The following is a 25834-nucleotide window of genomic DNA, read 5'->3' as shown; positions in this document are numbered from 1 at the left end:
TTTTTCAGTCACTCAAAAGTATTACTTTGGACATTTTTTAGTCACTCGAAATGCTCTGTAAAAATAGATTTGAGCGTTTTTACACTCGAAATGCTCTATAGAAATGGGTTTGGCCAACAAAAATAGGGACTTCTCAGTTTCTTCATTCTTCTTTCTTCCTTATACGTTTCACTTAGTCTGCTTGGTTATTGAGATTTCTCAAATGAGAATTTTGAGTGTTAAGATTAAATATTAAAATATTATATTTTAATATTATTATTATTTTAAAATTTGAAAAAGTAGGAAAAAATTTACATTATTTATTATATTTTATATAAAAATTTAAAAAAATTATAATAATGAGATGATAATTTTATATTTAAGATAAAAATTCTTTATAGCCAAACAATGACTAGTCTCTTTTGTTTCTTTCACTCTAGTTTTCAGTCACTGGGTGAAGTGTTGTTGGGTTCAGTCCGCTTTCTTCTTCTTTCCATTTTCATTTCATTTTTTTTTGTCAAATGATGACATGACAACTTACCACATCATCCGGTTATACGGCAATTCCGCAAGTCGGTTGTACGTAGCGGTTCTGATTGAATATTGTTGTTGTGATCAACTTAGAGACTGGACATGATGGAGGAAATTTAGTTGGAGATTATAAAAGATCAAGGTTTATAAGGTGAGGTATATTGGAAGAAGGATGGTGTTGGGATCCCGTTGCACTTCACTGCTTTTGGTTTTTTAGTTTTTTTGCATCATTTTTTAAATATTATTAAATATTTTTTTTAAAAATAGAATATTATTAAACAATAATTTTTTAATCACTAAATTAAAAGAATTTATTTATTTATTTTAAAAAGGCAGATATATATATATTGGCAAGACATGCATGGCACGTTAAAAAATACGGGGAGAATAATTTTATTTAAATTTTTTTATTAAATGTTATTTACACGATTTGATATAATTTAATTGAAAAAATTATAATTCTTAATTTTTAAAATGATTAGACATAATTTAATTTAAAAAATTGTAACCATAATTTAATTTGAAAGATTTTAGTACGAAAGAAAAGGGCTTGAGATCTCCAACTTTTGAGATGCCTAAACTACCCCAGATCTGATATCAACGCCGGAAAGGCACTGGGCCAGACGTAGCCAGCCTCTTCGAGTTCGAACAAAAGCTCGCACGGAATTTCATAATACGGATCCAAAATCAGCCGCTTCGACCCCCCCTTTGTCACACAAACACACAGACGCAGCGAGTTAAGAGGGATATACTCCATCGCTCGTTCGCTCGCTCTTCGATTTGTCTTTTTCTTGGTCGTTTCTCCTCAATTCTTTAACCCCAAATTTAAATTTTTACCCAAAAGCCCCTCAATTTCGTCTAAATGCCCGGTTCAAGCGACTCGAGATAATCCCACCACCGCTACCCAGAATCAACGATGATCGTCCGAACCTACGGTCGTCGCAACCGAGGCATTCCGAGGACTTACTCTTCCGACACCTTAAACGACGCCGCACACGACGACCACTTTAAGGACTCTCTCTCAGAAGACAGCCCCCAAGAGCACGGCCTCGGCCTCTGCACCGGTTTCGGCTTCTCGTCCCAGGAATCTTCCTCCCACCACTGGGCCTCCGACTCCGACCCTTACGGGTTTAATTCGAGGCCCGCTTTTGACGATTCGATAAACGGCGTTGTTAGGAGGCCGAAGAAACCGAGGAGGGTCGGGAATAGGGAGCCGGAGGTGACCAATAACTGTAGCAGGCCGTCGATTCCGGCCACCTCGACTCTGATGGAGGCCCAGGAGTTCGGGGAGATGATGGAGCACGTGGACGAGGTCAATTTTGCTTTGGATGGGCTCAGGAAGGGTCAGCCCGTTCGGATCAGGAGGGCGAGCTTGTTGTCTTTGCTGTCTATCTGCGGCACCGTGCAGCAGAGACGGCTTTTGCGGACTCAAGGGTACGTGAATTTCGATCATTCCTGTAATGGGTTTTGAGTTAAAATGTGAGATTGCATGTGTATTTACTTGGAAATGGGGAAGTATGTTTGGAATTTGCATACGGGGCTATGTAAAGTCCAATTTTGGTTTGGAAAGTTCTTGAATTGAAGTTTGTGGACATGCGTTATATGGTGTTTTCTTATCATGTCTTCCCAGTTTAAATTGTAGATTATGACAAGAATGTTTTATATAGATTCATAAAGTTCTTGTAAGTGCGTATGTGGCTTTGAAGCTTCATTGACGGTTCAGTGTGAGCTCTGTTAAAAAAACTTAGTGTGACTAGCAATTGGCGTGTAGGAATGTGTAATATAGGGGCGTGTTTAGCCCCTTGCAGTTTGATCTTGGCTGTATCGGAAGGGGAGTTAGTTGTCATCATAATCTAACCGAGTACTCCTGATATTGGCAGGATTTTCTTGATTATGTGTCAGTTAATTTACACTTTAGTTACCTTTTTTAATGATGCAAGAAGTTACTACCCATTTGATTCATTAAAAGAATGAATCACGAAGATTAGGTTTTATATAATTTTTTCGAAGTATTTGCTGATGAATAGGGCTGGTGTGAAGTATGCATCTGTCTGAGTGCACAAATTTGCACGCCCTTGTGTGAGTCTAGCTTGTGGCTTATAATATGTTTGAGTGTTAGTCCGCCTGTGCTTATAAATAATTATAGAAGTATTGTCAAATTTATGCTTTTGGAATTGTTTATGACAGGAGAGTTACAGTTTTCCTATGTTGAATGCGCTTCATTGGAGCAGTCTCTTTTTCTTTTCTTTTATTTTCTTTTCCCATAAGATATTGACCATTGAAGAAATTTATTTTCTCCTTGATTTGGCTATCTAAGACAATGCTATATGCAAGCGGTTAGGATGAGGTGGTTTGTGTTGTCCTGCTTATAACGTAGCTACTTGTTTTCTTTTTTATTATATCAAGAATATGCATATCTTCATTTCCTTTCTGAAACCAATACTCGTGCAAGATTGGGAGTTTCTTACCCTAATCTCTGAGTTATCTTGCTTTCAGGATGGCAAAGATGATAGTTGATGCTATTTTGGGTCTTAGCTTCGATGACTCACCCAGCAATCTGGCTGCTGCAGCTCTTTTTTGTGTTTTAGCCAGTGATGTAAGTGATGCGATAATTCATGCCAAAGTACAATAACCAGTGATGTATAGTGCTTATAAACTTATGAAAAGATGATAATTCTCCCAATGAAGAACATTCGTACACACGATCAAAGGGCTTTTTCGATTAAACAGATTTTCTATTGTGGTATTTTTTGAGTATGGAGATAAAAGTTAATTGACTTGGACCTGCCAAAACCCTACATAAGGCCCATGATTTCATGGCAATTACGCTTTAAGAATTTTCCTTTTGATTCAGAAGTGATAGAGAAGAGTAGGATTTAATGTCAACTAAACTAGATGCAAACTTATATAGATGCATTTGTAATGCATAGTGGGCCTCTCTTGGGTTATAAAAGGTTTTACTCATATGTTATTGAAAAGGTATTACATCAAAATTTATATCTCCCATTTTATGACATTTTCAAGTGCTTTTCTATGTAAATTATATCTCAGAAAAAGAAAAAGATCCTATCTTTTTTGATGCTGTGTGATGAGTATGGAGAAAGGAAGTTGGTTATAAGCATGAAACATATTGAACATATATGTGAATAGCGTTTGTATTTGGCGCTTCACTCATTTATCTGAATATATTAGATTTTTTTTCACTTTTAATTATGTAATAGGACCTTTTTGATCATTCAAATATGCAATTTTTACTTGCATCATTTTGTTTATTCATTTTTCAAAATTGACCTTCATTCTTTGGGCATGCCTTTCATTATAGAAGTACAGTCCTGAGGTCTAAATTAACTGTTTCAGGGCCAAGATGATCACCTTTTGGAATCACCCAGCTGCATTTATTTTCTAATCAAGTTGTTGAACCCAATGGTTTCGATGTCTACTGAAGACAAAGAACCAAAAATAGGCCGCAAGCTTCTAGCATTACGTAATGTCACTAGTGTATGTCGTGATGCAGCAAAAAGAGTAGACTCCAGTTCTACTATTGTTTCCAAGGTTTGGGAAGTTCTTGTGAGTTGCAAGGAATTGAAATCAAGCTTTGAGGGTGATCGTGGAATGGTAAGGCCAGAGCTATGCCCAAAATGGATAGCTTTGTTGACTATGGAAAAAGCTTGCTTGACCACTATCTCTCTTGAAGGTAATGCAAGGAATTAGCCCCTTCTGCACTCTGTATGAGAAGCTCATAGTTATTTTTATGTTGGGATGAACTTGGATGGGGGTTTGTGCAATCAAGATTAATAGGGCTCACCCAATTTTATATATTTTGTGAAAAAACATATCAAAAGGATATATTTTGTGAAATGTATTCTGATCCAACCCGTTCAAATAGATCTACATACAATCTAATATACTGCATCAAGCTATGTAAATTTGTGAATTGATTCTTTGTAATTCTATATGTAGGCCCCAACAAGTTTCCTTTTCAAGTTATAATATCAAGAGCTTTTCAGGATCTGGGTGCTTACCTGCTAGAAACTGAATTGGGATTTCATTTGTTTTAAGAATTTATTTATTTTTCCTAGCATATATTTTGCCCTGCTCAAGATCTGTTTTCCAATAGAGCTCTTCTTTTGTCTTTCCTTTCCCATTGCAAAGTTCAGAATGCCTGTTACCTTTTTTTTAAACATATATATATATATATATATATATATATATATCAGTAAACAATTTTTCTTGATAGAAATAGGCATAACCCAAGTACACGGAAGACATACAAGAGCAACACCTAGTCATGATTGCCTGTAACTGCATTTATCAATAATCAACCTAATCCAAACTGACATTAAATCCTTGAAGATGTGTTGTTTACTTCTTTTGTCAATTACTGATCCGAATCGCGAGTTTTCCTTTGCTCTATCTTATACTTCTCACAACCATGATGGCTTTTATTTTATTTTATTTATGATGCTAGTATGTCAATACACAATAAATTGTCAAACTCTGTTCTTTTAGTTTGGGTGGGATTCTTTGCTATCTGCAAACATTGTTATTTTGTAGATAAACCATTATGCCCTATATATCCATATTATATGCGTTTCTCTATCTTTTGTTTTTTCTGGGTTTTCCTCCCCTTATGTGTGTCTTTACATGCATTTAGAAACCACTGGTGGAGCAAGGAAGACTGGGGGCAATTTCAAGGAAAAGTTAAGAGAGCTTGGAGGACTTGATGCCGTCTTTGAAGTCATCATGAATTGTCATTCCGATATGGAGGTGTGAACCTGTATGTTTGTTTGATCTCATTATCTGTTTCATCATTTTGCAAATGAAATGGTCTAAATAAAGTAGAAGATGTCAAGAGGTCATAGTGCTATAACTTTTGAAGAATCTGCGCTTACCAATAAGAAAAAAAAAGATGAATAACATGTTTCACTTTGTCATGTGTGCATTCTATAGATTTGTCCAGCACTAATTCTTCGATCCAACTATTTTTATTTTATGAGACATGAGAAACCATCAATGCCACCTCTAACTTCTGCCATTTCTTCATGAAATCTAAATTAATGTTGTCTCAATGATAATTTTTTTTACTTTATAGGTGTCTTAATTTTTGACTGATGGTTGTGATTATTAAAAAATGATTCTGTATATTCTCTCCTGTTTGTTTCGATAGAATTGATTATATTTGATATTATTTGGGGAAGCTCTCAAACTACCAAATTTAATTGCAGGGTTGGATGGAGCATGGTTCAGTCACTCAGCATGTCAAGAATGGACTGAATCTACAAAGTCTGATGCAGCTATTGAAATGTTTGAAGATAATGGAAAATGCCACATTCCTTAGTAAAGATAATCAGGTGAAGTGAAATGTGATTTTAGCTTATCGTGAAATTTGCATTCTTTGAGTTTTCTTTGTTTCTTTCTCTTTTGATACGTCTTTTACATAGATTTCTCCATAACAGAGCCATTTGCTTGGAATGAGAGGAAACTTGGATCCTCTGGGAACCCCACTATCTTTTGTAGAGCTCATTATAAGTCTTATTAAGATTCTCTCAGGTAACTGAGAATAAAAAAGGGTTGCTTCTTATACGAAACTACTACTTCCTTATTTGTTATGTAAAGAGCACGACTACTGTAAATATTGCCTTGATCCCGTCTTTGTTATATTAGCACTTCTCTATTTACCTTTTGGCAATTGTTGGTTTTGATTTTAGGTATTTATCTACATAGAATTTCTTCTGCTGCCTACAAGGATGAAAAGTCTAATAATCTCTCCAATGGGTCTGATCAGACTTCTGAATTGGCTTTGACTGAGGACTACAAAGGTACTTGGTTGCAAACTACTATCGCTCCCCTGTGCACACTTTCATTATTTGGATCTCTTATCATTATATGTTTGTGCTTGTATGTTTCGGTAGAGTTTGGATAAATTTTTTCATGATATAATTAAGGAGGTTAAAATTGAATAAAAATATCAGTTGTACATATCTTTTCTTCATAATTTATGGATGATGTACATTTGGGCAGAGCAGTTGAACATTATGATGAGAATGAGACCAGCCAGAGAGGGTAATATCCCTGTTAGAGTCAAGAATTCATACAACCCTCAAGCTCCCGGTACCCCAATAATTCCACCAAGTGCTCTACTTTGACTCTCTCTAAAATTTCTCTCTCCGTACAAGTGCAAATTTTTAGCATTTCTGTTTTCAAGTTCTGCCGTCGAGGATGATTTGTTATTGATTTTTACGTTGACGGGGGATAGGATGGGTTTCAGGCGGGAGTTTGTGATTGACTCTAAGCTTTTTTCAGTTGTGAGAGAGGGTGGTTTGATTCGCATTACTGAGAGAGGAAGGAGGTTTAAACAAGAATTATTGTTTGGACTGGGGACTACGCAATGGCTAGGTGGAGCTCTGGAGGGTTGTGTGACAGATAAAAGAGACGAGTTCTTTTCATCTAGGAGGGAGGGTTACAGGAGTTTTATCATGCAAAGGTCCTCAAATAGTCGTGGTCGATTTGTTAAGGTGGCGGTGTATGGTGATGGGGGAAGAAACTGTTGCATTATCATCCCTGAAGAGGAAGGTAGTAATGGCTGGAGTAAACTACGAGAGGTGCTGAGGGAGAGTTTACAGATGGTGAAAAACAGCCATGGCAAACCTGGTGAAGCTTTGAAGAGAGGGGGTGAGAAGGTAATTTCCTATAGAGAAGCTCTACTGAAGGAGGGGACGCATGCGGGGTTAAATGGTGCAGGAGGGGGTACTGTGCATAGAGCCCATAGGGATCAATCTAGGGAGACAGAGTGTGGCAGAGACGTGAGGGAGTTTTTGTCTCTGGTACGCGATATGCAGGAGCAGTTGAGGATGGTGCAGGAGGAGGTGTCCTTGGTGAGGAAGCTGGTCGAGGCTTTTAAAGAAGGTGTGGAAACAGTGAGTTTTAGGGGCAACAATGTAAGTTGGGCAGGAGGGGGCTTAGGCTGGAAGGGGGGAGCGGGCTGGGCTGGTCGTGGGCCAAAGCCCATGGATCATAGGAAGGACAGAGGATATAAGGGGAAGGGCTGGAATGGGTTTCAAGTGGGCCGGCCCTGGGCTGGGCCCGGGCCCCAGCTGAAGACCTCGACCCGGCAGGAATGGGCACGGGTCACGGGTAACCCACCGGGTCATGGGTCGGGAGACGGACTCCTACCAGAATCTTCGTCGCGCCGGCAACAGAATCGGCCGGTCGTCCATCAGACGGCGCCGATGACGCCGTCCGACCACCAGAAGCTACCAGAAGTTGCTCTCAACGTTGATACGAAGAGCAACCAGCAGCAGAGCTCTGGGCAGAGGAACGAGACGACGCCGTCGGTGGTTCCTTCTCCACCCCGACGGCATCAGAACATGCCGGTGGATCATCCAACGGCGACGCAAAGCCGGGAAGATTTTATGGAGCCTCAGACCACGCCGATAGAGCCTCTGGTGATTCTCCCCTCATCACCGAGTGGTTGTACTCTTGGGGGGTCTGTGCAGAACCGGCCGACAGGGCTTGGGGAGGAAGGGGAAGGTCCGGCGAGTCCCCTAGGGGTAATCTGTGCTACTGTAATGGTGGAAAACAGTGAAGGAGGAGGGGAGGGGGATTCGGCCAGTGAACTTTTTCTGTCCGATGAAGAGGGTTCTCAAAGGCTTTTACAGGGGATTATTGAGCATGAAGGGGAAGGGGGTTCAGAGATTGGAGGAGTGATCTTGGAGGGGCAGAAGGATTTTAGGATACAAAATCCAATTCCTCTTAACTGCATGTATCCGGATCCATCTAGTGTTTCAGATTGGGTGTTCCAAACAGTGAATGATATAAAGGACATGGTGGGTCTAAAGTGTGAAGGTTATGAAGAGCAATTTATGGCATTACTCACCGCCATTGAAGTGGGTCATCAACAACAAAGGAAAACGGGGTCCAAGAAACAGCGGGAACTCAATAGGCTAACATGGTCCATGAATTCGGAAGGTAGCTCAAGTAGGGAGAGGTCAAAAGGGAAGGGGCTGGCTTACTCCAATAAATGAAACCAAAAATTCTATCGTGGAACGTCCGGGGTCTAAATGATGCCGGTAAGCAGCTTCAAGTAAGAAACTTACTGCGAGGTTGGAAGCCGGATATTGTTTGCCTACAGGAAACGAAATTGAAAATAGTCAATACAAAAATTATACATAGTATATGGGGCTGTGTTCATGTCGATTGGGTGTATTTGGCAGCTAAAGGAGCATCGGGAGGAGTGGTGGTGATGTGGGATCGACGGGTGGTGGAGAAATTGGAGGAGGTAGTGGGGTTGTTCTCAGTGGCATGTTCTTTTAGGAGCGTGATCGATGGGTTTATGTGGGCCTTTGCAGGTGTTTATGGACCCAACGCAGATAGTGACCGAAGACTTCTATGGGATGAACTAGCTGGATTACACAGCTGGTGGGATCTTCCTTGGTGCATAGGCGGTGATTTCAATGTTACAAGATTCTCAAGCGAGAGCTTTGGAAATAGACGAATGCGTCCAGCAATGTCAGATTTCTCGGAATGCATTTCTGAGTTGAATCTAGTGGACTTACCACTAGCGGGGGGCATATATACATGGGCGAATAATCAGACATGGTCTAGGTTAGATAGATTTCTAATTTCCCCGGAATGGGAAATTCACTATCCAGAGGCGTGGCAGAAGAGATTGCCTCGGTTGTGCTCGGATCATTGGCCCATCATGCTGGACGGTGGGGGGATTCGAAGAAGGCAGCAACATTTTAAGTTCGAAAACATGTGGCTGCAAACTGAAGGCTTTGTGGAGAGGGTCGGACAGTGGTGGTCTTCATACCAATTTCAGGGTACTCCTAGTTTTGTTTTTGCTGGAAAGTTAAAGGCTTTAAAACAAGATCTAAAGCTTTGGAACAAGCAATCCTTTGGTAATATCGGGGATCTCAAGAAAACAAAACAGTGGGAGATACAAGAGTTAGAAAGGGTTCAAGAGTTAAGGCCGTTGAATCAGGAGGAACAAGCCCAAAAATTAGCTTTGGTTGTAGAGCTCGAGAGGATCATTCTAATGGAAGAGATCTCGTGGAGGCAGAAGTCTAGAGCCTTATGGCTGAAGGAAGGTGACCGTAGCACTAAGTTTTTCCATAGGGTTGCCAATTCTCACAGGCGATCCAACAACATCGATATGCTAAAGATTCAATGGGTCAGAGTGCAGGGATGTGCAAGCGATTAACAATCACGTGGTTAGTTTTTATGAACAGCTTCTTACTGAGCAGGTGGGGTGGAGGCCTAAGCTAGAGGGGTTGGCTTTCGAGTCCATTGGACCTTCGGACTCTAATCGTTTGGAGAGGCCGTTTGAAAAGGCAGAGGTGATAGAAGTGGTACGGAAAATGGCGAAAGACAAGGCTCCGGGTCCAGATGGGTACTCGATGGGTTTTTTCCAAACTTGTTGGGAGATCCTAAGGGAGGACTTAATGGAGGTGCTGCAGGAGTTTTATTCGTTTGGAAAGTTTGAGAAAAGCTTAAATGCCACATTTATAGCCTTAATACCAAAAAGGGCGGGAGCGGAGGACATACAAGAGTTTCGCCCCATTAGCTTAGTCAATGGGGTCTATAAGATTTTATCCAAGGTACTGGCAAATCGCCTTAGTCAGATCGTTGGAAAGATTATTTCAAAGCCTCAAAATGCATTTGTAAAGGATAGACAGATCCTAGATGCAGTGCTCATCGCCAATGAATGCTTGGACAGTAGATTAAAAGCGGGTCATCCAGGGATTATATGTAAGCTAGACATGGAGAAGGCGTATGATCATGTTAATTGGGACTTTCTAATTGACATTTTGGGGAAGTGTGGTTTTGGGGAGAGATGGCGTACTTGGATCCGATGGTGCATTTCTACGGCGAAATTCTCAGTCTTAGTCAATGGAAGCCCTACAGGTTTTTTCAATAGCACTCGGGGACTAAGACAGGGAGATCCGTTGTCACCATTACTCTTTGTCATTGTAATGGAGGCTTTGAGCAGAATGATCTCAGTCCTGGTTGCAAATGGGGATATGACTGGTTACTTGATTGGAACCCCAGGAGGGGGTAGTATTAACATTTCCCATTTGTTGTTTGCAGATGACACACTAATTTTCTGTGAGGCGAACCAACTCCAAGTTAGAGTTCTGAAGGCACTCCTACTGTGCTTTGAGGTAGCTTCAGGCTTGAAGGTGAATCTGGACAAATCAGAGATGGTGCCTGTTGGTGGTGTACAGCGTCTAAGACACTTGGCGAATACTTTGGGGTGTAAGACTGCTACACTCCCCATGACATATCTAGGCCTTCCGTTGGGGGCCCCCTCGAGAGCAGTGGCGTTATGGGATACAGTGATTGAGAGAGTAGAGCGACGTTTATCAGGTTGGAAGAGAATGTACTTATCAAAAGGGGGTCGGGTTACGCTTATAAAGAGTACGCTATCTAACCTCCCAACATATTTTCTATCCCTGTTCCCTCTTCCATCAAGGGTGGCACTTCGAATTGAGAAACTACAACGGGACTTCTTGTGGGGCGGAATAGGTGAGGAGTTTAAGTTTCATCTAGTCAGGTGGGAACAGGTTTGTAAGCCCATCTCAAGTGGGGGGTTGGGCATTAGAAAGCTGAGAATTTTTAATCAGGCTCTACTTGGAAAGTGGTTGTGGAGATACCACAGAGAACCAGAAGCTCTCTGGAAGTTGGTGATCGAAAATAAGTATGGAGAATTATGGGGTGGTTGGTGTTCTAAGGAAGTGCGAGGGGCTCATGGTGCGGGTTTGTGGAAACATATCAGACAGGGATGGGAGGTTTTCTCTCACTATACGAGGCTTCGTTTAGGAGAGGGGAACAAGATCAAATTTTGGTATGACACTTGGTGTGGTAATTGCGCGCTTAAGGTTTTATTTCCGACACTATTTTTGGTTGCAAGCGACAAAGAAAAATCAGTGGCGGAAGTCATGGTGGTGATGGGGGAGCAAATTCAGTGGAATATCAGTTTTAGCAGGGCTGCCCAAGATTGGGAAGTGGATACTTTTGAAGCCTTTTTCAGCCTTTTGTACTCAACCAAACCAAGTGCTCAGCTTCTAGATTCGTTGTGGTGGGTACCGTCGGGAAAAGGTATGTTTTCAGTCCGTGTTTTCTATAAGGCTCTAACACAAGGGCAACCCTCACAGTTTCCTTGGAAAAAGCTTTGGAGACACAAGGCGCCTCTCAAAGCGGCATTCTTTGTGTGGTCCGCTTCATTGGGCAAGATCCTCACAACGGATAACTCGAGAAAACGAAGGGTGATCATCGCAGATTGGTGTTGTATGTGCAAGAAGGGGGGAGAATCTGTTGACCATCTTTTATTACACTGTGAGGTAGCTCGAGGGCTATGGAACGAGGTTTTCTGTAGATTAGACTTGGGTTGGGTTATGCCGGAATCAGTTGTGGCGGTTCTTGCTAGCTGGACAGGTTTGAGGGGCAACACCCAGATTAAGGCAATTTGGAAGATGATCCCGATATGCATTATGTGGTGTGTGTGGCAAGAACGCAATGAGCGGACATTCGAGGACAAAGAGAGATCAAGGGAGGAGCTGAAAGTCTTCTTTTTTAGAACTCTCTGTACTTGGGCTATTGCTGTTAGTTTTAATGGCCAGAATTTACATGAGTTTCTTACTTCTTTTGATCCTACGTAGTGTAGGACATTCTTTGTACTGAACGTGGCATTTTGCCTATTCTTTTGAATATATCTTCTTACTTTTCTCAAAAAAAAAAAACATTATGATGAGAAACTGATGAAAATCTCAATGACTTGGGATTAAGTTAAGGGGCTTTACCGCATGACCCTGGAATTTTTTTTTCCTCAATTTTTCTTTTTGGTTTTGAAGTAGAACTGCCACCTCCAAAAGTTAAGCATATCTCTACAAAGTTGTTATTTGAACCTGTGAACTCGGGCTTCACCTCGACTTTCGTTCTTTTTTTTTTTTTGATAAGTAAAAATTTTATTAAGAATTTTAACTGACTTCCATTCTTAATAAAATTCTTACTTATATAAAAAAAAATTGTTCATCAAATCATAAATGAAACAGAATTGACAGCTGCCAGCTGCTTGGTAATTACTGCGCTGAAATCCTTATTATGACAAAACTGCATCGACCCTAGATGCTAAAATGATGTTCTTCTCATTTCAGTGGACTGTACTGCATCTCTTCCCATCATTTCTGCTAGAAAGTTCAGTAGCACAGAGGGGACCTCCTCTCAGAAGAGCTTTAATCTATTCGGGAACGGCCATTTGTTGCCAAATACTTGGTTTGATTATTCCATATCCAGTTCTGAGACTACCAGTACTTCCAGGACTCATTCTTCCTCATTAAAGATGAGAGCCAATTCTTCGACGTCTGGCTTGTTCAGTGGAACTTCAAGGGGTTCAAATAGTGGAACATTAATAACTGATAACGGTTCCAGCAGTCATTTTGGTCTTGGTAAGAGACCAAACTTTACTGAAGATGCCAAGTTTGAACTTCTAGAGGAAAGCCAGGATCCTTTTGCTTTTGATGAAGATGAGTTTGAGCCCTCTAAGTGGGACTTATTATATAGGAAACCAAAAACAACTCGAACTCAAAAAAGTATGGTATCATACAGGAAACTTGAAGATGGGTGTCAATCTCAACTTTTAATGAGGCAACAAGGATTGAGTGATTGTGAAAACAATAATTCCCCCGAACTTTCATGTCCTAGTGCTGTTGATGATGAGGATTCCAGTCTTCTAGCTGACTGCCTTCTTGCTGCCGTAAAGGTATTTCACTGATTTAATATTTGAAATTTTCCACATTTCAGTTTTGAGCCTTTGTGGCTTCTGCATTATTGAGTGGAGGGTGATGGTATACTGTCCTTGTGGTGTAATAAACGAGACATCCTCCTTGGTGTAACTTCTAGGGTTCTCTAATATGAATCAGCTGATCGAAAATTGAAATTGATTATGTGGTTTGTGTTTTTTTTTTTTTTATAAGTCTTTATGTGGTTTGTGTTAGGATGGCCAATTCGGTATTTAAATTTATATAAATTGTACTGGTATTCTTTCATGGCAGGTTCTAATGAACTTAACCAATGAAAACCCTGTTGGATGTCGGCAAATTGCTACCTGTGGAGGACTGGAGACTATGTCATCTTTGATTGCTGGTCACTTTCCTTCATTCAGCTCATCCTCATCTCCCTCTAGTGAGATAAAAGGCAGTAGCTTGAGCACTGATCTTGACCGCCAGAATGATAGAGGACTCACTGATCAAGAGTTGGATTTTCTTGTCGCTATATTGGGCCTGCTTGTGAACTTGGTGGAGAAAGACGGTCATAACAGGTTAATTGTACTTGTCAAAAAAGCTTTCTATATTGGTTCTTGGAGATGTTGGTGCCTATGGCAATTCAACTAGCATTCTAATTTTTCAATGCATTTATCAACCCCTCCCCCTTTTCCTATGATCGATTAATTTATATGTACTGGCTGTTGAAAGACGAGGCAGTTACCAGTGCCTTTTCCAATTTTTGTACGTTGATCTTTTCCTTTATTGTGATATTCCCATATAGGTAGTGGGAAATGGTAAGTTACTATGCATGACTACATTACTTCAAAGATCCATAGTCAAAACAAGAAAACTGTTAAACTGGAAATCATTCAAATTTAAGTTCTATTTAGACATAAAGGAACCTCAGGGCCTTCTGATGGGTTTGAGCATCTCTATTCTTTTACCGCATCATGGTGGGGGTAGGGTGGATTTCTAACTAAACTGACAGTGGGAGAAGGCATCATTTTAAACACACCTAAGTTTAGATCTACAGCTTGTGGTTAATGATGTTGGTCCTCCCCTCTCTATTACTTACTCTGTCTCTTGCCCCACCCCCCCCTCTTTCTCCTCTTCCTTCCTTCTCTCTTTCACACACACACACACACACACGCATGCACATATATGCACTGATGCCAATGCTTATTGAAAAGTTTATCTTTGTTTTGTTCTTGCAAGTTGCTAGTTTGTGGATTAGACTTCCATGTTATCATTTTATTAATCTTGAAGTACAGTTTACTCATGATGCCTTCATTACCATAGTTCCTGGAGCATGGAAAGGAGTTTTCATATAAAGTTTATCAATACTTACGACTAGATTTCCTGCAGATCACAGCTTGCATCAGCCAGTGTTCAATTGCCTAGCTTGGAAGGGTTAGAAGAGGAGAGTCAGACGGATGTAATTCCACTACTGTGCTCTATTTTTTTGGCAAACCAAGGAGCAGGCGAGGGGGCCGAGGAAGGAGAACATTTACCATGGGTGAGTGACCAGCTGTTCAAATTCACTTTAACCAGGCTAAATGAGTAGTAACAGTTGAGAAAGTGGAAGTGAGGGAAAAAAAGTTTAAAATACATTTATTTACATTCTATACAGAAGGAATCTGATTCTAGCAACTCCTAAACTGCATGATGTTTCATGTACAGAATGATGAGGCAGCTGTGTTACAAGGAGAGAAAGAAGCTGAAAAGATGATTGTAGAAGCTTATGCAGCCCTTCTTCTAGCATTCCTTTCAACGGAAAGGTCCATTTACCATCTCAAGATTTTCTCCTGTTAATTAAGTTTCATTGCAGATTTTCTCAAGGAGATTTTTGTTTTGTTTTGTTGTTTACAGCAAAAGCATACGTGATGCAATTGCAGACTGTCTCCCAAATCGCAGCCTGAAAATTCTTGTACCTGTGTTGGAGAGATTTGTGGTATGTATTTCTTACGACTTTATTTCCCAAATTAATGAAGATTAAAACTATAGAAAAATCAAAATGTGAAATCTGTGTTGAACATTAAATTGATGATGATTATCTTGGCAACTTATCCCTTCATGAGGTCACCTGTTGGACTTGAAACTACTTTCAAGAGCCTATAGCCTTTCCAATGGTCAATTAGGATGGTTGTGTGCTCGCACCTTCCTTTAGCAGCTTAACTTATTGAGTTGCTTTCATACTCGGACAAATCACATAAGGTCTGCTCTCATTTTGGCTTGCTGTGGGTGAGAACCTCATCGCCCAATTGGATTTATGAAATAAAAAATAAAAAATGGTGGAAGTGACCAACAAAGGGACTATGTACCCACAAGTGGTGAATAAACTTTGCCCAATGTGATGGAACACCATGATGGAACGATGGAAACCTAGGAGATCCCTCTTTTTCTGAGTGATATTATTACTGACTGCTGACTTATTGAAGGAGGAAAAGAAAATACTGACGGATGACTTATTGGGGTCCCTATTATGTTAACGTGAATATGTTTTTTTTGTCTCTCTTGCTTCAGGCATTTCATCTGACGTTAAACATGATTTCTCCGGAAACTCACAAAGCAGTGAGCGAAGTGATTGAATCATGTAGGATGCCGTGAGAACTCGAGAGACATTTGTACAGCCTCAGTGTTCCTTTCGTATCTGGCAGCAGCGTTGCCACTGACTCGAGGACTACCATTTGGTCCAAACACGATCCTTGCTGCTGATATATCAAGCTGACGACGAGCATGTGTTATTGTCGGATTGATCTTTTTGTTTGTTTCTCTTTTTTCTTAGTAGGGTCTTTTCGTTTCTTTACTCCATTGTATTCTTTTCTTAGGTCTTTCTGCACTGTTTAGTGCAGGCTGAGACACTTTGTATACACCCCCAAAAAAAAAGGAAAAAAAAAAAAAAGATTAGTAGAATGGAAGTGTTTACGTATGTTCAGTGTTCATGTCACTCTCTCTGTTTTATTCATGTTCTTTGTTGCCAACTCGTCTCGTCTCAGATGTTCGTCATGACATCAAATGTGAAAGATTAATGTTCGGCATTAAGGCATCGATTTTAATTATTCGTTCTAATGAGGTTAAAGAACGAGCAAGTGGGTTCCCATTACAAAATGTAGTAAAAAATCACTTTTACCTGAGGCTTGTTCCTAGTCTATTTTCCCAGTAAATTTTTGACAACCCTGGCACATGCTTGATACCAAAAATAAAAGTACCGCTGGTAAGTATTCAAAAACAGATTTTCATTTGACCCTAACCAGACAGTTAAAACTTTTCAAATGGTTGATCATTGTAATGAACCATTACAATAACTGGGTTTACGATTTTGACAACAGCCAAACTTCAGATATACCATATGCAAATTAGGTGTAAATGAAGTGCCCCCAATCAAACATGCTTGCCAAGGAAGGAGAGTATTAGCTGTTTAACCTCGTCAGGCGACTGCTCATGAACAAAATGGGTTCCTTCCAGCAAATATGTGATCTCCAAATCAGGTACGAACTCTTTCACCTTTTCACTCTTCATGTAGTCCCCTATTCCTGGAAATTTGAGGAAATAGTCCTTAACACCAATTATAAGTAGTACTGGAACTTCAAGTGTTGGATCGGGAATCTCGAAGTCTTCACCCAATGATCTGTTAAATGCATAATATCAACCAAAATAATTAGCAAGTATTCACCCCCCGCTAACAAGTTAACAACTCTGTGGATTTTGCAGGGACTGGGCACTTCTTACGGCAATCATAGATAGACCTGTTGTAACCAAATTACTTCATCATAATGTTACAATCATAGAATCATAAGAGCAGCTATAATGTGAATTGCTTTCGGCGAAATGATGCTTGCCTTTCTACAAAAATAAGTGATGGCATACTTGCTGCAACAGGGTCAATGGTTGTCATATGCAAACCAAGCAATATCCAATAGGATGGAAGGTGCTACGGTTATATGAGTAATACCTATCGGTGTCAATCATGTCAAATTAGGATCGGTTCATTACCTGTATGGAACTTGTAATGTATTTCGGAATCCAGATTTCTCATACAAAGCTCCATAAGCTGCAAGATCTTCCTCGGTGAACCAAGGAGGCAGAGGAGTAGATGGATCCACCAAATCCATAATCTCCTGGTTTTCTGCAGCTATTGGTATTTCACCTCTTGAAAAGAAGATGTAAATGTTCCTCACAACTGTTTTGGCATCAAAGCGCCCAAAATCAGCCTCTGCTCGTCCAGGCTCCTGGAAAGAGTTAACACATGAGATTGCAAGCAGGTCCATATATATTAGTGCATTCATATGTGAACCTCAAGAGAGAGTTTCTCTCTACCCGCCATCTTGAAATGTAGAAGCCTTCAGGAAGGTACTTGTGGTATGTAGAGGGGCCTGGGGGTTTATATGGCACTCCAATGCTTACAACTCCCAAGACCCTCTCCGGGTGGAAAATGGCAAACAAGTAGGTAGGCCGAGCTCCAAAATCCTTTCCGATAAGAAAAACCTAAGCAAATAACAAGAGGGAGAGAGAGAGAGAGAGAGATATTACAACAGGGAAAAAAATAAATTTTTACCTAGGAATTTTATTTTGCTATTTAGAGTTTGAGTAATCGGAATCCTTTGCCGTGCAAACAAATAGGTTAGACGCTTTGTAGATAGGCAATACCATCAATAAAGAAAGAAATGCTCCCCATGACCTTAAAATTAATACACAAGTCCATGTCCAATTGGGCATTTCATGGACCAAACTAATCTCGAAATTGGATACAGAGTCATAAACTAACTAATATTTCTGTCTACAAAGAAAACAAATGTTGGGTATTTACAAAGACAAACCCAAATAACAATCATAGAATAGAGGTGCACGAAACCAGGGAAGTGTCCAGTAATGATACCGACTTCTCGTTATTCTCATATGTTTTCTTAGCAAGCTAATAGCTGAGAAAACTGAAAGCACCGTTTGTCCAGGACCAATTAAATCCCGGTTTAGTTCAATACCTTGTCAAGTTCGAGGGCATCAAGAATGGCAAGCAAATCAGCCTTAAGGTCAGCAAAGGAAGCCTTTTCGGGTTCGGCAGGCGTGTCGGAGAGTCCGTAACCTCTGTAATCGGGAGCGATCGCCCGGAAGCCGGCGTTGGCTACGGCGACCATCTGGTGGCGCCTCGTGTACCATATCTCCGGAAATCCGTGCAGGAACACAACGGTGCTAGGACCTGAGGACAAAAACCAAAAAGAACAAACGAAGGGTGTTCGTCACGTACAGAAAAGAGAGTGAACCGAAAAGATTGTGTGCAAGTGTAACGTTGGAAAATTGTGAGACCGGATCCAATGTCTGCGTAGTGGAGCTTGAGTCCTCGTACGTCCACGAACTTGTGGTGGATTTGGTCCATTTCTACTTCTCAGATCGTTACTTTACTGCTTCCCACTGAACTGCCTCTACTGTAGGGGTGTAACCGATCCGGTTCAGTTTGGTTTTAGAAAAAATTTAGAACCGAACCGGTAGGCACCGATTTTATCTTTTTTAAAACCGATTACGCATCGATTATCCTTCTAAATCGGTATTCCGGTTTTACCGGTTTCCTGTTCGGTTCGGTCCGGTTTTCCGATTTTAATAAAATATATATTTATTATAAAAAAAAATCTGTTTATAAAAAAAAAAAACTGCTATGTCAAAAAATTTTACTTAAAAAAAAAACTACTATATAAAAAGACTGCTATGCAAAAAAAAAAGTGTTATGTAAAAAATTTATGCTATTAGTATAGATTTGGTATGGCTTTATATAAATTATATGCTAATATATATAATTTATATTTATCTACTAATGTCTTATGTACTTATCAAAAAAAATATAAAGAGTTTTAAGTGTATTAGGCCATTAAAATTTAGTAATAATATTTGAGTGATTTTCTTTCTTTTTAGGTTCTTACTTCTTATGAATATATGATAAAATGTTATTAATAAATAATATATATTTAAAGCATATGATCAATTAAATTTTCATGTTTGAGATTAAACTTTTATTTTATAAATTAAAATAACACTATCTTATATATAATTATAATTTATATTATTATATATTATATATAAAAAATTATATATAATATAAAATATATAATATATAACATTAAATAAATAAAAAAATATACACATATTAAATAGTACCGGTCCGGTCCGATCTAAAAATGGCCGGAACCAAAATCGGACCGGTTCCGACCGGTTTTTCATTTTATGAAACTGGTTCCGGACCGGACCGGTTCAAAACTGGCACAACCGGTCCGGTCCGGTCCGGTTTTCCGATTTACCGGTTAAAATTTACACCCCCAGTAGTGTGCCACATCAGTGTATGAGATTCCTTTGTGGAATCCCTTTATGTCTCTAGCAACTCCCTTTTCATATTATTCTCATACCATCTTTTTGCTTATCTCTTCATTCTCTCACATTCCTCTTTCTTTTTTTGTCTTCTAGTGGAGGATCTCCCCCTTGGACTGGGCTTAATAGGCTTTTTGGATCGTGTATATTTTATCCTTAACAATCTCATCACAATGAAATGTGAGAATGATGAATAGAATTTTCTAAAATAAAAAACATCTCAACCTAACAACATAAGATCAATTACTTTTATTTAAACAAAAAAGTCCATTACAAACATTAACATTAAATGGAAGCAAACAAAAATCTATACCGTTCAAGTAATATACCGTAATCCACTCCTCTCTATTTCGTTAAACAGGCGATAAAACATCAAGCGTTACGATTGAAAATTGAGGCAACTCATGAGGATTGGTAACTGACTTTTTAAAGGTCAGTCGTGGTTAGACAAGACTCTGGAGGGTCTATATATGCTGCTCGGTTGTAGAATAAAGTGCGACGAATCTGGACCTCTCTATGCCATCATTTTCCCCAGAAGAAGCACCTACGCTCTAGGTTGATTCAAGGGTTGTTCTAGAAATTATCTAATGGTGCACCGACCATCGTACGAAGTCCTAGGAGGCAACAATGATAAATGTTGGAGAAACTCGTGCAACATCTAAAAACTCGTGGAAGAGCTGCTTACTTCGTATTTGAGCCTTCATGTATCTATGCAAAAGGTCCTCCTACAGGGATAGGTTGCACCAATAGCAGCACGACACTTTATATATTTTAATATTATTATTTATTATTTTATTTTATTTTTTTTAAATTAGTTAAATTGTTATACTTATCATCAATATATTACATATTTTTTATAAGAAAAAAAATCAAAATAAGTATAATATTTAACGTATGAGGAAAATAAGTAAAATTTTAATATATTTCATCGGTGCAACCCATTTACCCATAGGGCATAGATACCTTTAGTATTTTCCTTGTGTGCAAAATATATCTTCTGTTATTATTTAAGCTCTAACATTACTTATCCACTAAAGTGTTTTTTTAATGCCCCCAGAATGTGACTAAAATATGTTTTGTGCTTGATTTTTCCTGAATTCAACTTTCTAAAATCAAAACTGGATATAAAACGTTACATAAAGACCGATTTCATCAATAACATATAGAGGACAGAACGAAATGTCTTCTTATTTATGATAAAAGATACTGCTCTTTTGATAAAACGTTAAACAGAGACACTAAAGTATCCAACAAAGCTCTAACGGACACACATAAAAACCATCCTAAACACTGCAAATACATACGGTAGCACTTCAATGTTGGGGCCAAACCGTTACTCTCCTAAAAGCCTCTTCCTCATGCCCAGGACAAATTCGTAGATCTTCTGCTGGTCAGGAAGAGTCTTGGCGACACTCTCCTTTTGCATGCACCTCTTGGCCCATGCAATAATCTTGGGGTGCTCTGCCTCCATGCTGAATTCTCCAAATGTCTCGAGTGCATAGAACCAGCTGTAGAAAGTGACAAAAGCAACATCCACAAACCCAAATGTTTCACTCCCAAAGTAAGGCTTCTCACCAAGCTCTTCCTCCAATGTCTTCAAGATTTCAAGGAACTGCTTCTTTGCTGCCTCGTGCTCTTCTCCTTTTGTGCTCCATAGTTTCCTCCCAGTATCATACACCTGCACTTTGCTCGCAGATTGTATTACCACTCTTCCATAGATTATAGATTAGGACGAACAATGTCAGAACAAAAATAAAAAAACTGATGTGGAACAATCTTTCTAAGTGGTTTCATATATCTACAACTTAAATAGACAGCCATTTAAAATTTTACACATTAACAAATGCAAATAGAATGACATTAGTTTCCCCAAAGCATAAATTTCTGGTTCATTGGACTGGAAGGAAATCTCTTTGCTCTTGTTGGGTAGTGTTGGATCTCTTTTAACTTCAAAAACTAATTCAAAATATAAGATTTTTTCTTACATTTATAAACTGACCACCAGCCCATTCTATAACTGATGTGGGACAACTTCAACAATTTCCACCTTACACATCGAGTCTTGGGTCGGAGCAGAGAGATCCCGTTTCTCTCACAGATTGTTGGACCTAAGATTGATGATAAACTAGGACTCTGATACCAATGTTAGGTAGTCTTGAACCTCTCTCAACCTCAAAAATTAGTTCAAGAGGTGATGTTTTCCTTCATACTTATAAACGGACCAACAAACAATGTGGGATAACCCTAACAGCTTGAAGGGTCAAATTATTTCCCCAATACTCTCTATGCTAGAGTTCAAGGACATCCTAAAATTAAAACCAAGAGATTGAAATTGGGACAGAATTGCAGAAGCAGACAAAAGACAATAAGAACGGGAGTTCTGACGTCAACTCCCCAAGTACTTTTTTTTAGAATCCAGAAAGAAAAGCTCAATTCAGTCTGTTGATTGCGAGATAGAAGATCAAGACAACATCTGTCGAATCTAGGAGGTTCATAGTAAATTAACTGAAATTACATTATGAGTACTAGTGTAACACCCCGTTCCCGTAGGATAGAGACGTTACTAACCAACATGATAAAATGCCCGGTAAAGAGACTCATTACTCTGAAATACCTCATTTATTGGAATAGACTTAAAAGAAAGGAAATAAATAGTCTTGAAAACTGAAACTGAATAAAGCAAAAGTGAGCTAGTCTTAAACAAAACTAGTTATTGAAAAGACATAAAGGAAACTTAATCCTTGTGTAAAAGACACTTATTCATCTCTAAGTCCATATACTAAATCTACTCCTGGCCATCCAGCTCTGCATCATCATAATCACCATCTGTGGCAATCAACATAGAAGAAAACAAAAAGACAAAGAACAAAATGAGTCGAATACTCAGTAAATAATACATCATACCGTAAATACTATCTAGCTTAGCATAAATTTGATTTTTAAAGCCTTATCATAACTTCCATATAACATTTATGGATTAACATGAACGGAAACATTCATAAGCATGGCAAACTTGAAACGTGAATGCATGAGTAACTTGTTTATCTTGAATTATACATATTTCATGGTGAACCACGCTTGAGTCCATGGCACCACATAACTTGTCATGTAGTGAAACACGCTTGAGTCCGTGTTTCACTTAACTTGCATAACATGAAGTGAAACACGCTTGAGTCCGTGTTTCACTTATCTTGCTTGACGTGGAGTGAAACACGCTTGAGTCCGTGTTTCACTTATCTTGCTTGACATGGAGTGAAACACGTTTGGGTCCGTGTTTCACTTATCTTTGCTTGACATGGAGTGAAACATGCTTGGGTCCATGTTCACTTAACTTGCATGACATGGAGTGAAACACGCTTGAGTCCGTGGTACCTTCTTAGCATAACTATGGTAAACACGCTTGGGTCCGTGTTACCTTAAAATGCTTATCTTTCTTAATGCATGATAATTTTCTTGGACTTCATAGACTTTTCTAGCATGGCATATTCTTGTACATGGCATGGCATAACATGATACATGGTATAGCATAGCATGACATGGCCTAACATGATTTAATCATTTTATGACATTTCATGGCATGCATGATCTCAAAACTACATGAATATGGCATACATGATCTGGCTATTCATTACATGGCATGCTTGACTTAAGTTATTGCATGAACAATACATGGCATACATGGTCTAAGCACTACATGAATGAAGCATGCATGATTTGGCTATTTTAATTCATAGAATACCTATCTTAATTTATTATATGATCATATCATGGCTTCCATGTGATGTTAGTAACATTCAATCCATCAATCAACAATCCATAAAGGCTCAACATATATATAGGCTTACTTTCATGTAAATCATCATAATTCATAGAAGTTCATGAAAGCGATCTAATCTTGACTTGGCTCTTAGCGCAACGTAGATAACCATCAAAACCATAACATATTATCATACCCAATTATAATATTTACATTACACATACATTTATATGACCATATTATTTACCTCTTAGCGCTGCTTCCGAATACTCACGTCGTAGCTCGTGACCTATACGAGGCACTAGACGTTACTAATCTTTCTAGAAAACGTGTCGTAGCAATCTAATTATTTAAAATCTTACCATAGAGGTAATATAATGAATATTCAAATATAAAAAAGATTACCTAAAATAATATTATTCCAAAGCTCATATGATAATCTTAATGATTTTATAAAACTTAGTTAAAGGTCAATTGAAATATTAGCTAAGATAACAAGCTGAAACAATATAAAAGAATTCTTTAAAATATGCTTAAAAGCCCTTCAATATATTGTATAAAAGAATGAGTCTGAGACTAATACATTTATCTAAGTGAAACTTTGGTCTGATTTAAGTTTCAGCCCAGCCCCAAGTACAGAAAAAATTTAAGGTTACTAGAACAGTTTCTGTAAATACAACCAGCCCAATAAAAATAATCAGGCCCACAAGAAATCAACTCACTTATCAATTAAAACAAGTTTCTGAAATATACTAGAATCAAGCTCAATTTAAAACAAAAGTCCATATTAATGAAACATGTCGAATAAACCTCAAGCCCAGCCCACAAGGAAAAATAGCCCACGTATAAGATCAGGTTTAAAATATAAAGTCTGCCTAGTTACTAGAGGGTAAAGAGGTAACTTCACCAAAAGTTCCTTTATGAGGCAGTTTACGGAAAGGTTAGGTGCAGTGGGTTGAAGGGCATTTGTGTAATAACCAAAACTTGCATGTGCTTTTCAGTAAAGTAAAAGAAATAAGAGGATATGTACAAAGCAAATAATCATTTGCTGGAGAAAGCAGGCTAGCGATGGGATCTAAGGCTTGCTAAGGAAAGGTAACGTGTGACAAGAGAGAGAGAAAAAGGTGACAAACTGCAGTGGCTTACCAGATAGTGGGGTGTTCAACGAAGTGGTTGACTGGCAGTGTCTGTGTAGATCTGAAGGTGCTCTGATGAGGTGGCTGGGTAACAGAAAAGAAGGGGCTGCACGAGTGCTATCCTTTTCTTTTCCCTCTTTGTCAACTAAAATTTCTGAAACATTATTCTAAGGGTCTGGTGAGATTTTATAAAGGTGAGGGAAAGGGTTTTACGTGGGTTTTCAGGAGATTAGCTAGAGTTTTCAGGGGATTAGCAAGATCTGATTTGGTTTTGATCTTAAAATCTTTTCAAAAATTTTTAAACCTATCAGATAATAACAAAGATTACAAGATAAAAGGAAACCACCTAAAAACTAATTAATCTGGTTCATTATCTAATTTAACAAAAAGATAATTATACGTATCTGAAGATAAATAAATAAGTAATTAATAAAAAGAATAAATATAATCAGAACATAACTAAATAATTCTAACTGAATTAACCTAAATTCTAGGTTCATATGTTACAACTAGAATCATCATCGTTTCTTGAATCTTTCCGATAAAATATGGAATTCTGATTAAAGTATTAACGTCACGATATATTTATAAAGGAAATCTTTGTAGTCTACACTGACAGAACTTGTTACTCCAAACAAAAAATCAAAGTAGTCAACATATGTGATACCCATGAAATGAAAGCGGGCAAATCAAAACAATAAACATAAATGAATAGATTAAAATATTTGAGCTGCTCTGCCTACTATAATGGTCTTAAATTTAAAGAACAATAAAAACCAAACCAAGAAATAAAGAAAATACGCTAGATCCCAGCAAAATCTGTCGGAGAAATGAAGCCGTAAAAGGATTTAAAGCGACACTTAAAAAACAATAAAAGGAAAATAGGGATCGCATAGACAAGTACCTTCATATCAATAAAATCAGCCCAGAACCTAGCTTGAGCTCTCTTGTAAGGATCAGAGGGCAACAATGGAGACTTATCGTTCCAGACCTCGTCGATATATTGAACAATGATTAAGGACTCGCATATCGGTTTCCCATTGTGGATGAGAACTGGGATTTTCTTATGAACCGGATTCATCTGGAGAAGCAGATCGCTCTTGTTCCTCAAGTCTTCCTCCCTGTACTCATACTTGATCCCCTTCTCAGCAAGGGCAATCCTGACCCTCATCCCAAACATGCTAGCCCAAACATCGAGCAGAACCACCTCCTCTGCCATTGTTACCGGCCTCAGAATATTGAAAGCAAACGACTTCAGGCTTTAGCGAGTATGCGAACTGAGGAGAGTCATCAATGATGTCATCCACCTCATAATG

The 25834-nt window shown here is 38.8% G+C and overlaps 3 protein-coding genes across 4 annotated transcripts; 1 reads left to right on the top strand and 2 right to left on the bottom strand.

Moving 5' to 3' along the window:
• The first annotated feature begins 1085 nt into the window (after positions 1 to 1085).
• On the top strand, positions 1086 to 16214 carry LOC122275828 (wings apart-like protein 1). The gene is made up of 13 exons (XM_043085107.1): positions 1086 to 1944; positions 3007 to 3106; positions 3868 to 4204; positions 5165 to 5277; positions 5736 to 5861; positions 5967 to 6060; positions 6219 to 6329; positions 12666 to 13270; positions 13563 to 13828; positions 14640 to 14790; positions 14955 to 15052; positions 15144 to 15225; positions 15798 to 16214. Exons 1-13 carry the CDS (start codon positions 1427 to 1429, stop codon positions 15879 to 15881), a joined length of 2685 nt encoding a protein of 894 aa, XP_042941041.1. The 5' UTR covers positions 1086 to 1426; the 3' UTR covers positions 15882 to 16214.
• A 279-nt stretch (positions 16215 to 16493) lies between these two features.
• On the bottom strand, positions 16494 to 18716 carry LOC122275831 (bifunctional epoxide hydrolase 2-like). Of its 2 annotated transcripts, none has more exons than XM_043085111.1 (5): positions 18576 to 18716; positions 18254 to 18468; positions 17592 to 17759; positions 17268 to 17503; positions 16494 to 16902 (listed from the first exon to the last, which is right to left on the bottom strand). In XM_043085111.1, exons 1-5 carry the CDS (start codon positions 18643 to 18645, stop codon positions 16656 to 16658), a joined length of 936 nt encoding a protein of 311 aa, XP_042941045.1. In that variant the 5' UTR covers positions 18646 to 18716; the 3' UTR covers positions 16494 to 16655. The 2 variants fall into 2 exon arrangements, with proteins under 2 accessions (XP_042941045.1, XP_042941046.1); XM_043085112.1 differs by having other exon boundaries at positions 16881 to 17020.
• Positions 18717 to 20788: 2072 nt separating this feature from the next.
• LOC122275836 (probable glutathione S-transferase) lies at positions 20789 to 25805 on the bottom strand. The gene is made up of 2 exons (XM_043085119.1): positions 25423 to 25805; positions 20789 to 21303 (listed from the first exon to the last, which is right to left on the bottom strand). The coding sequence occupies exons 1-2, from the start codon at positions 25735 to 25737 to the stop codon at positions 20959 to 20961; spliced, it is 660 nt and encodes a 219-aa protein (XP_042941053.1). The 5' UTR covers positions 25738 to 25805; the 3' UTR covers positions 20789 to 20958.
• Between the last annotated feature and the right edge of the window lie 29 nt (positions 25806 to 25834).

Source organism: Carya illinoinensis, chromosome 9 (assembly GCF_018687715.1).
Source record: "Carya illinoinensis cultivar Pawnee chromosome 9, C.illinoinensisPawnee_v1, whole genome shotgun sequence".
Lineage (NCBI taxonomy): Eukaryota > Viridiplantae > Streptophyta > Magnoliopsida > Fagales > Juglandaceae > Carya > Carya illinoinensis.
Note: the sequence above shows the minus strand (reverse complement) of the source record. Positions and strands in the feature narration are given on the sequence as shown.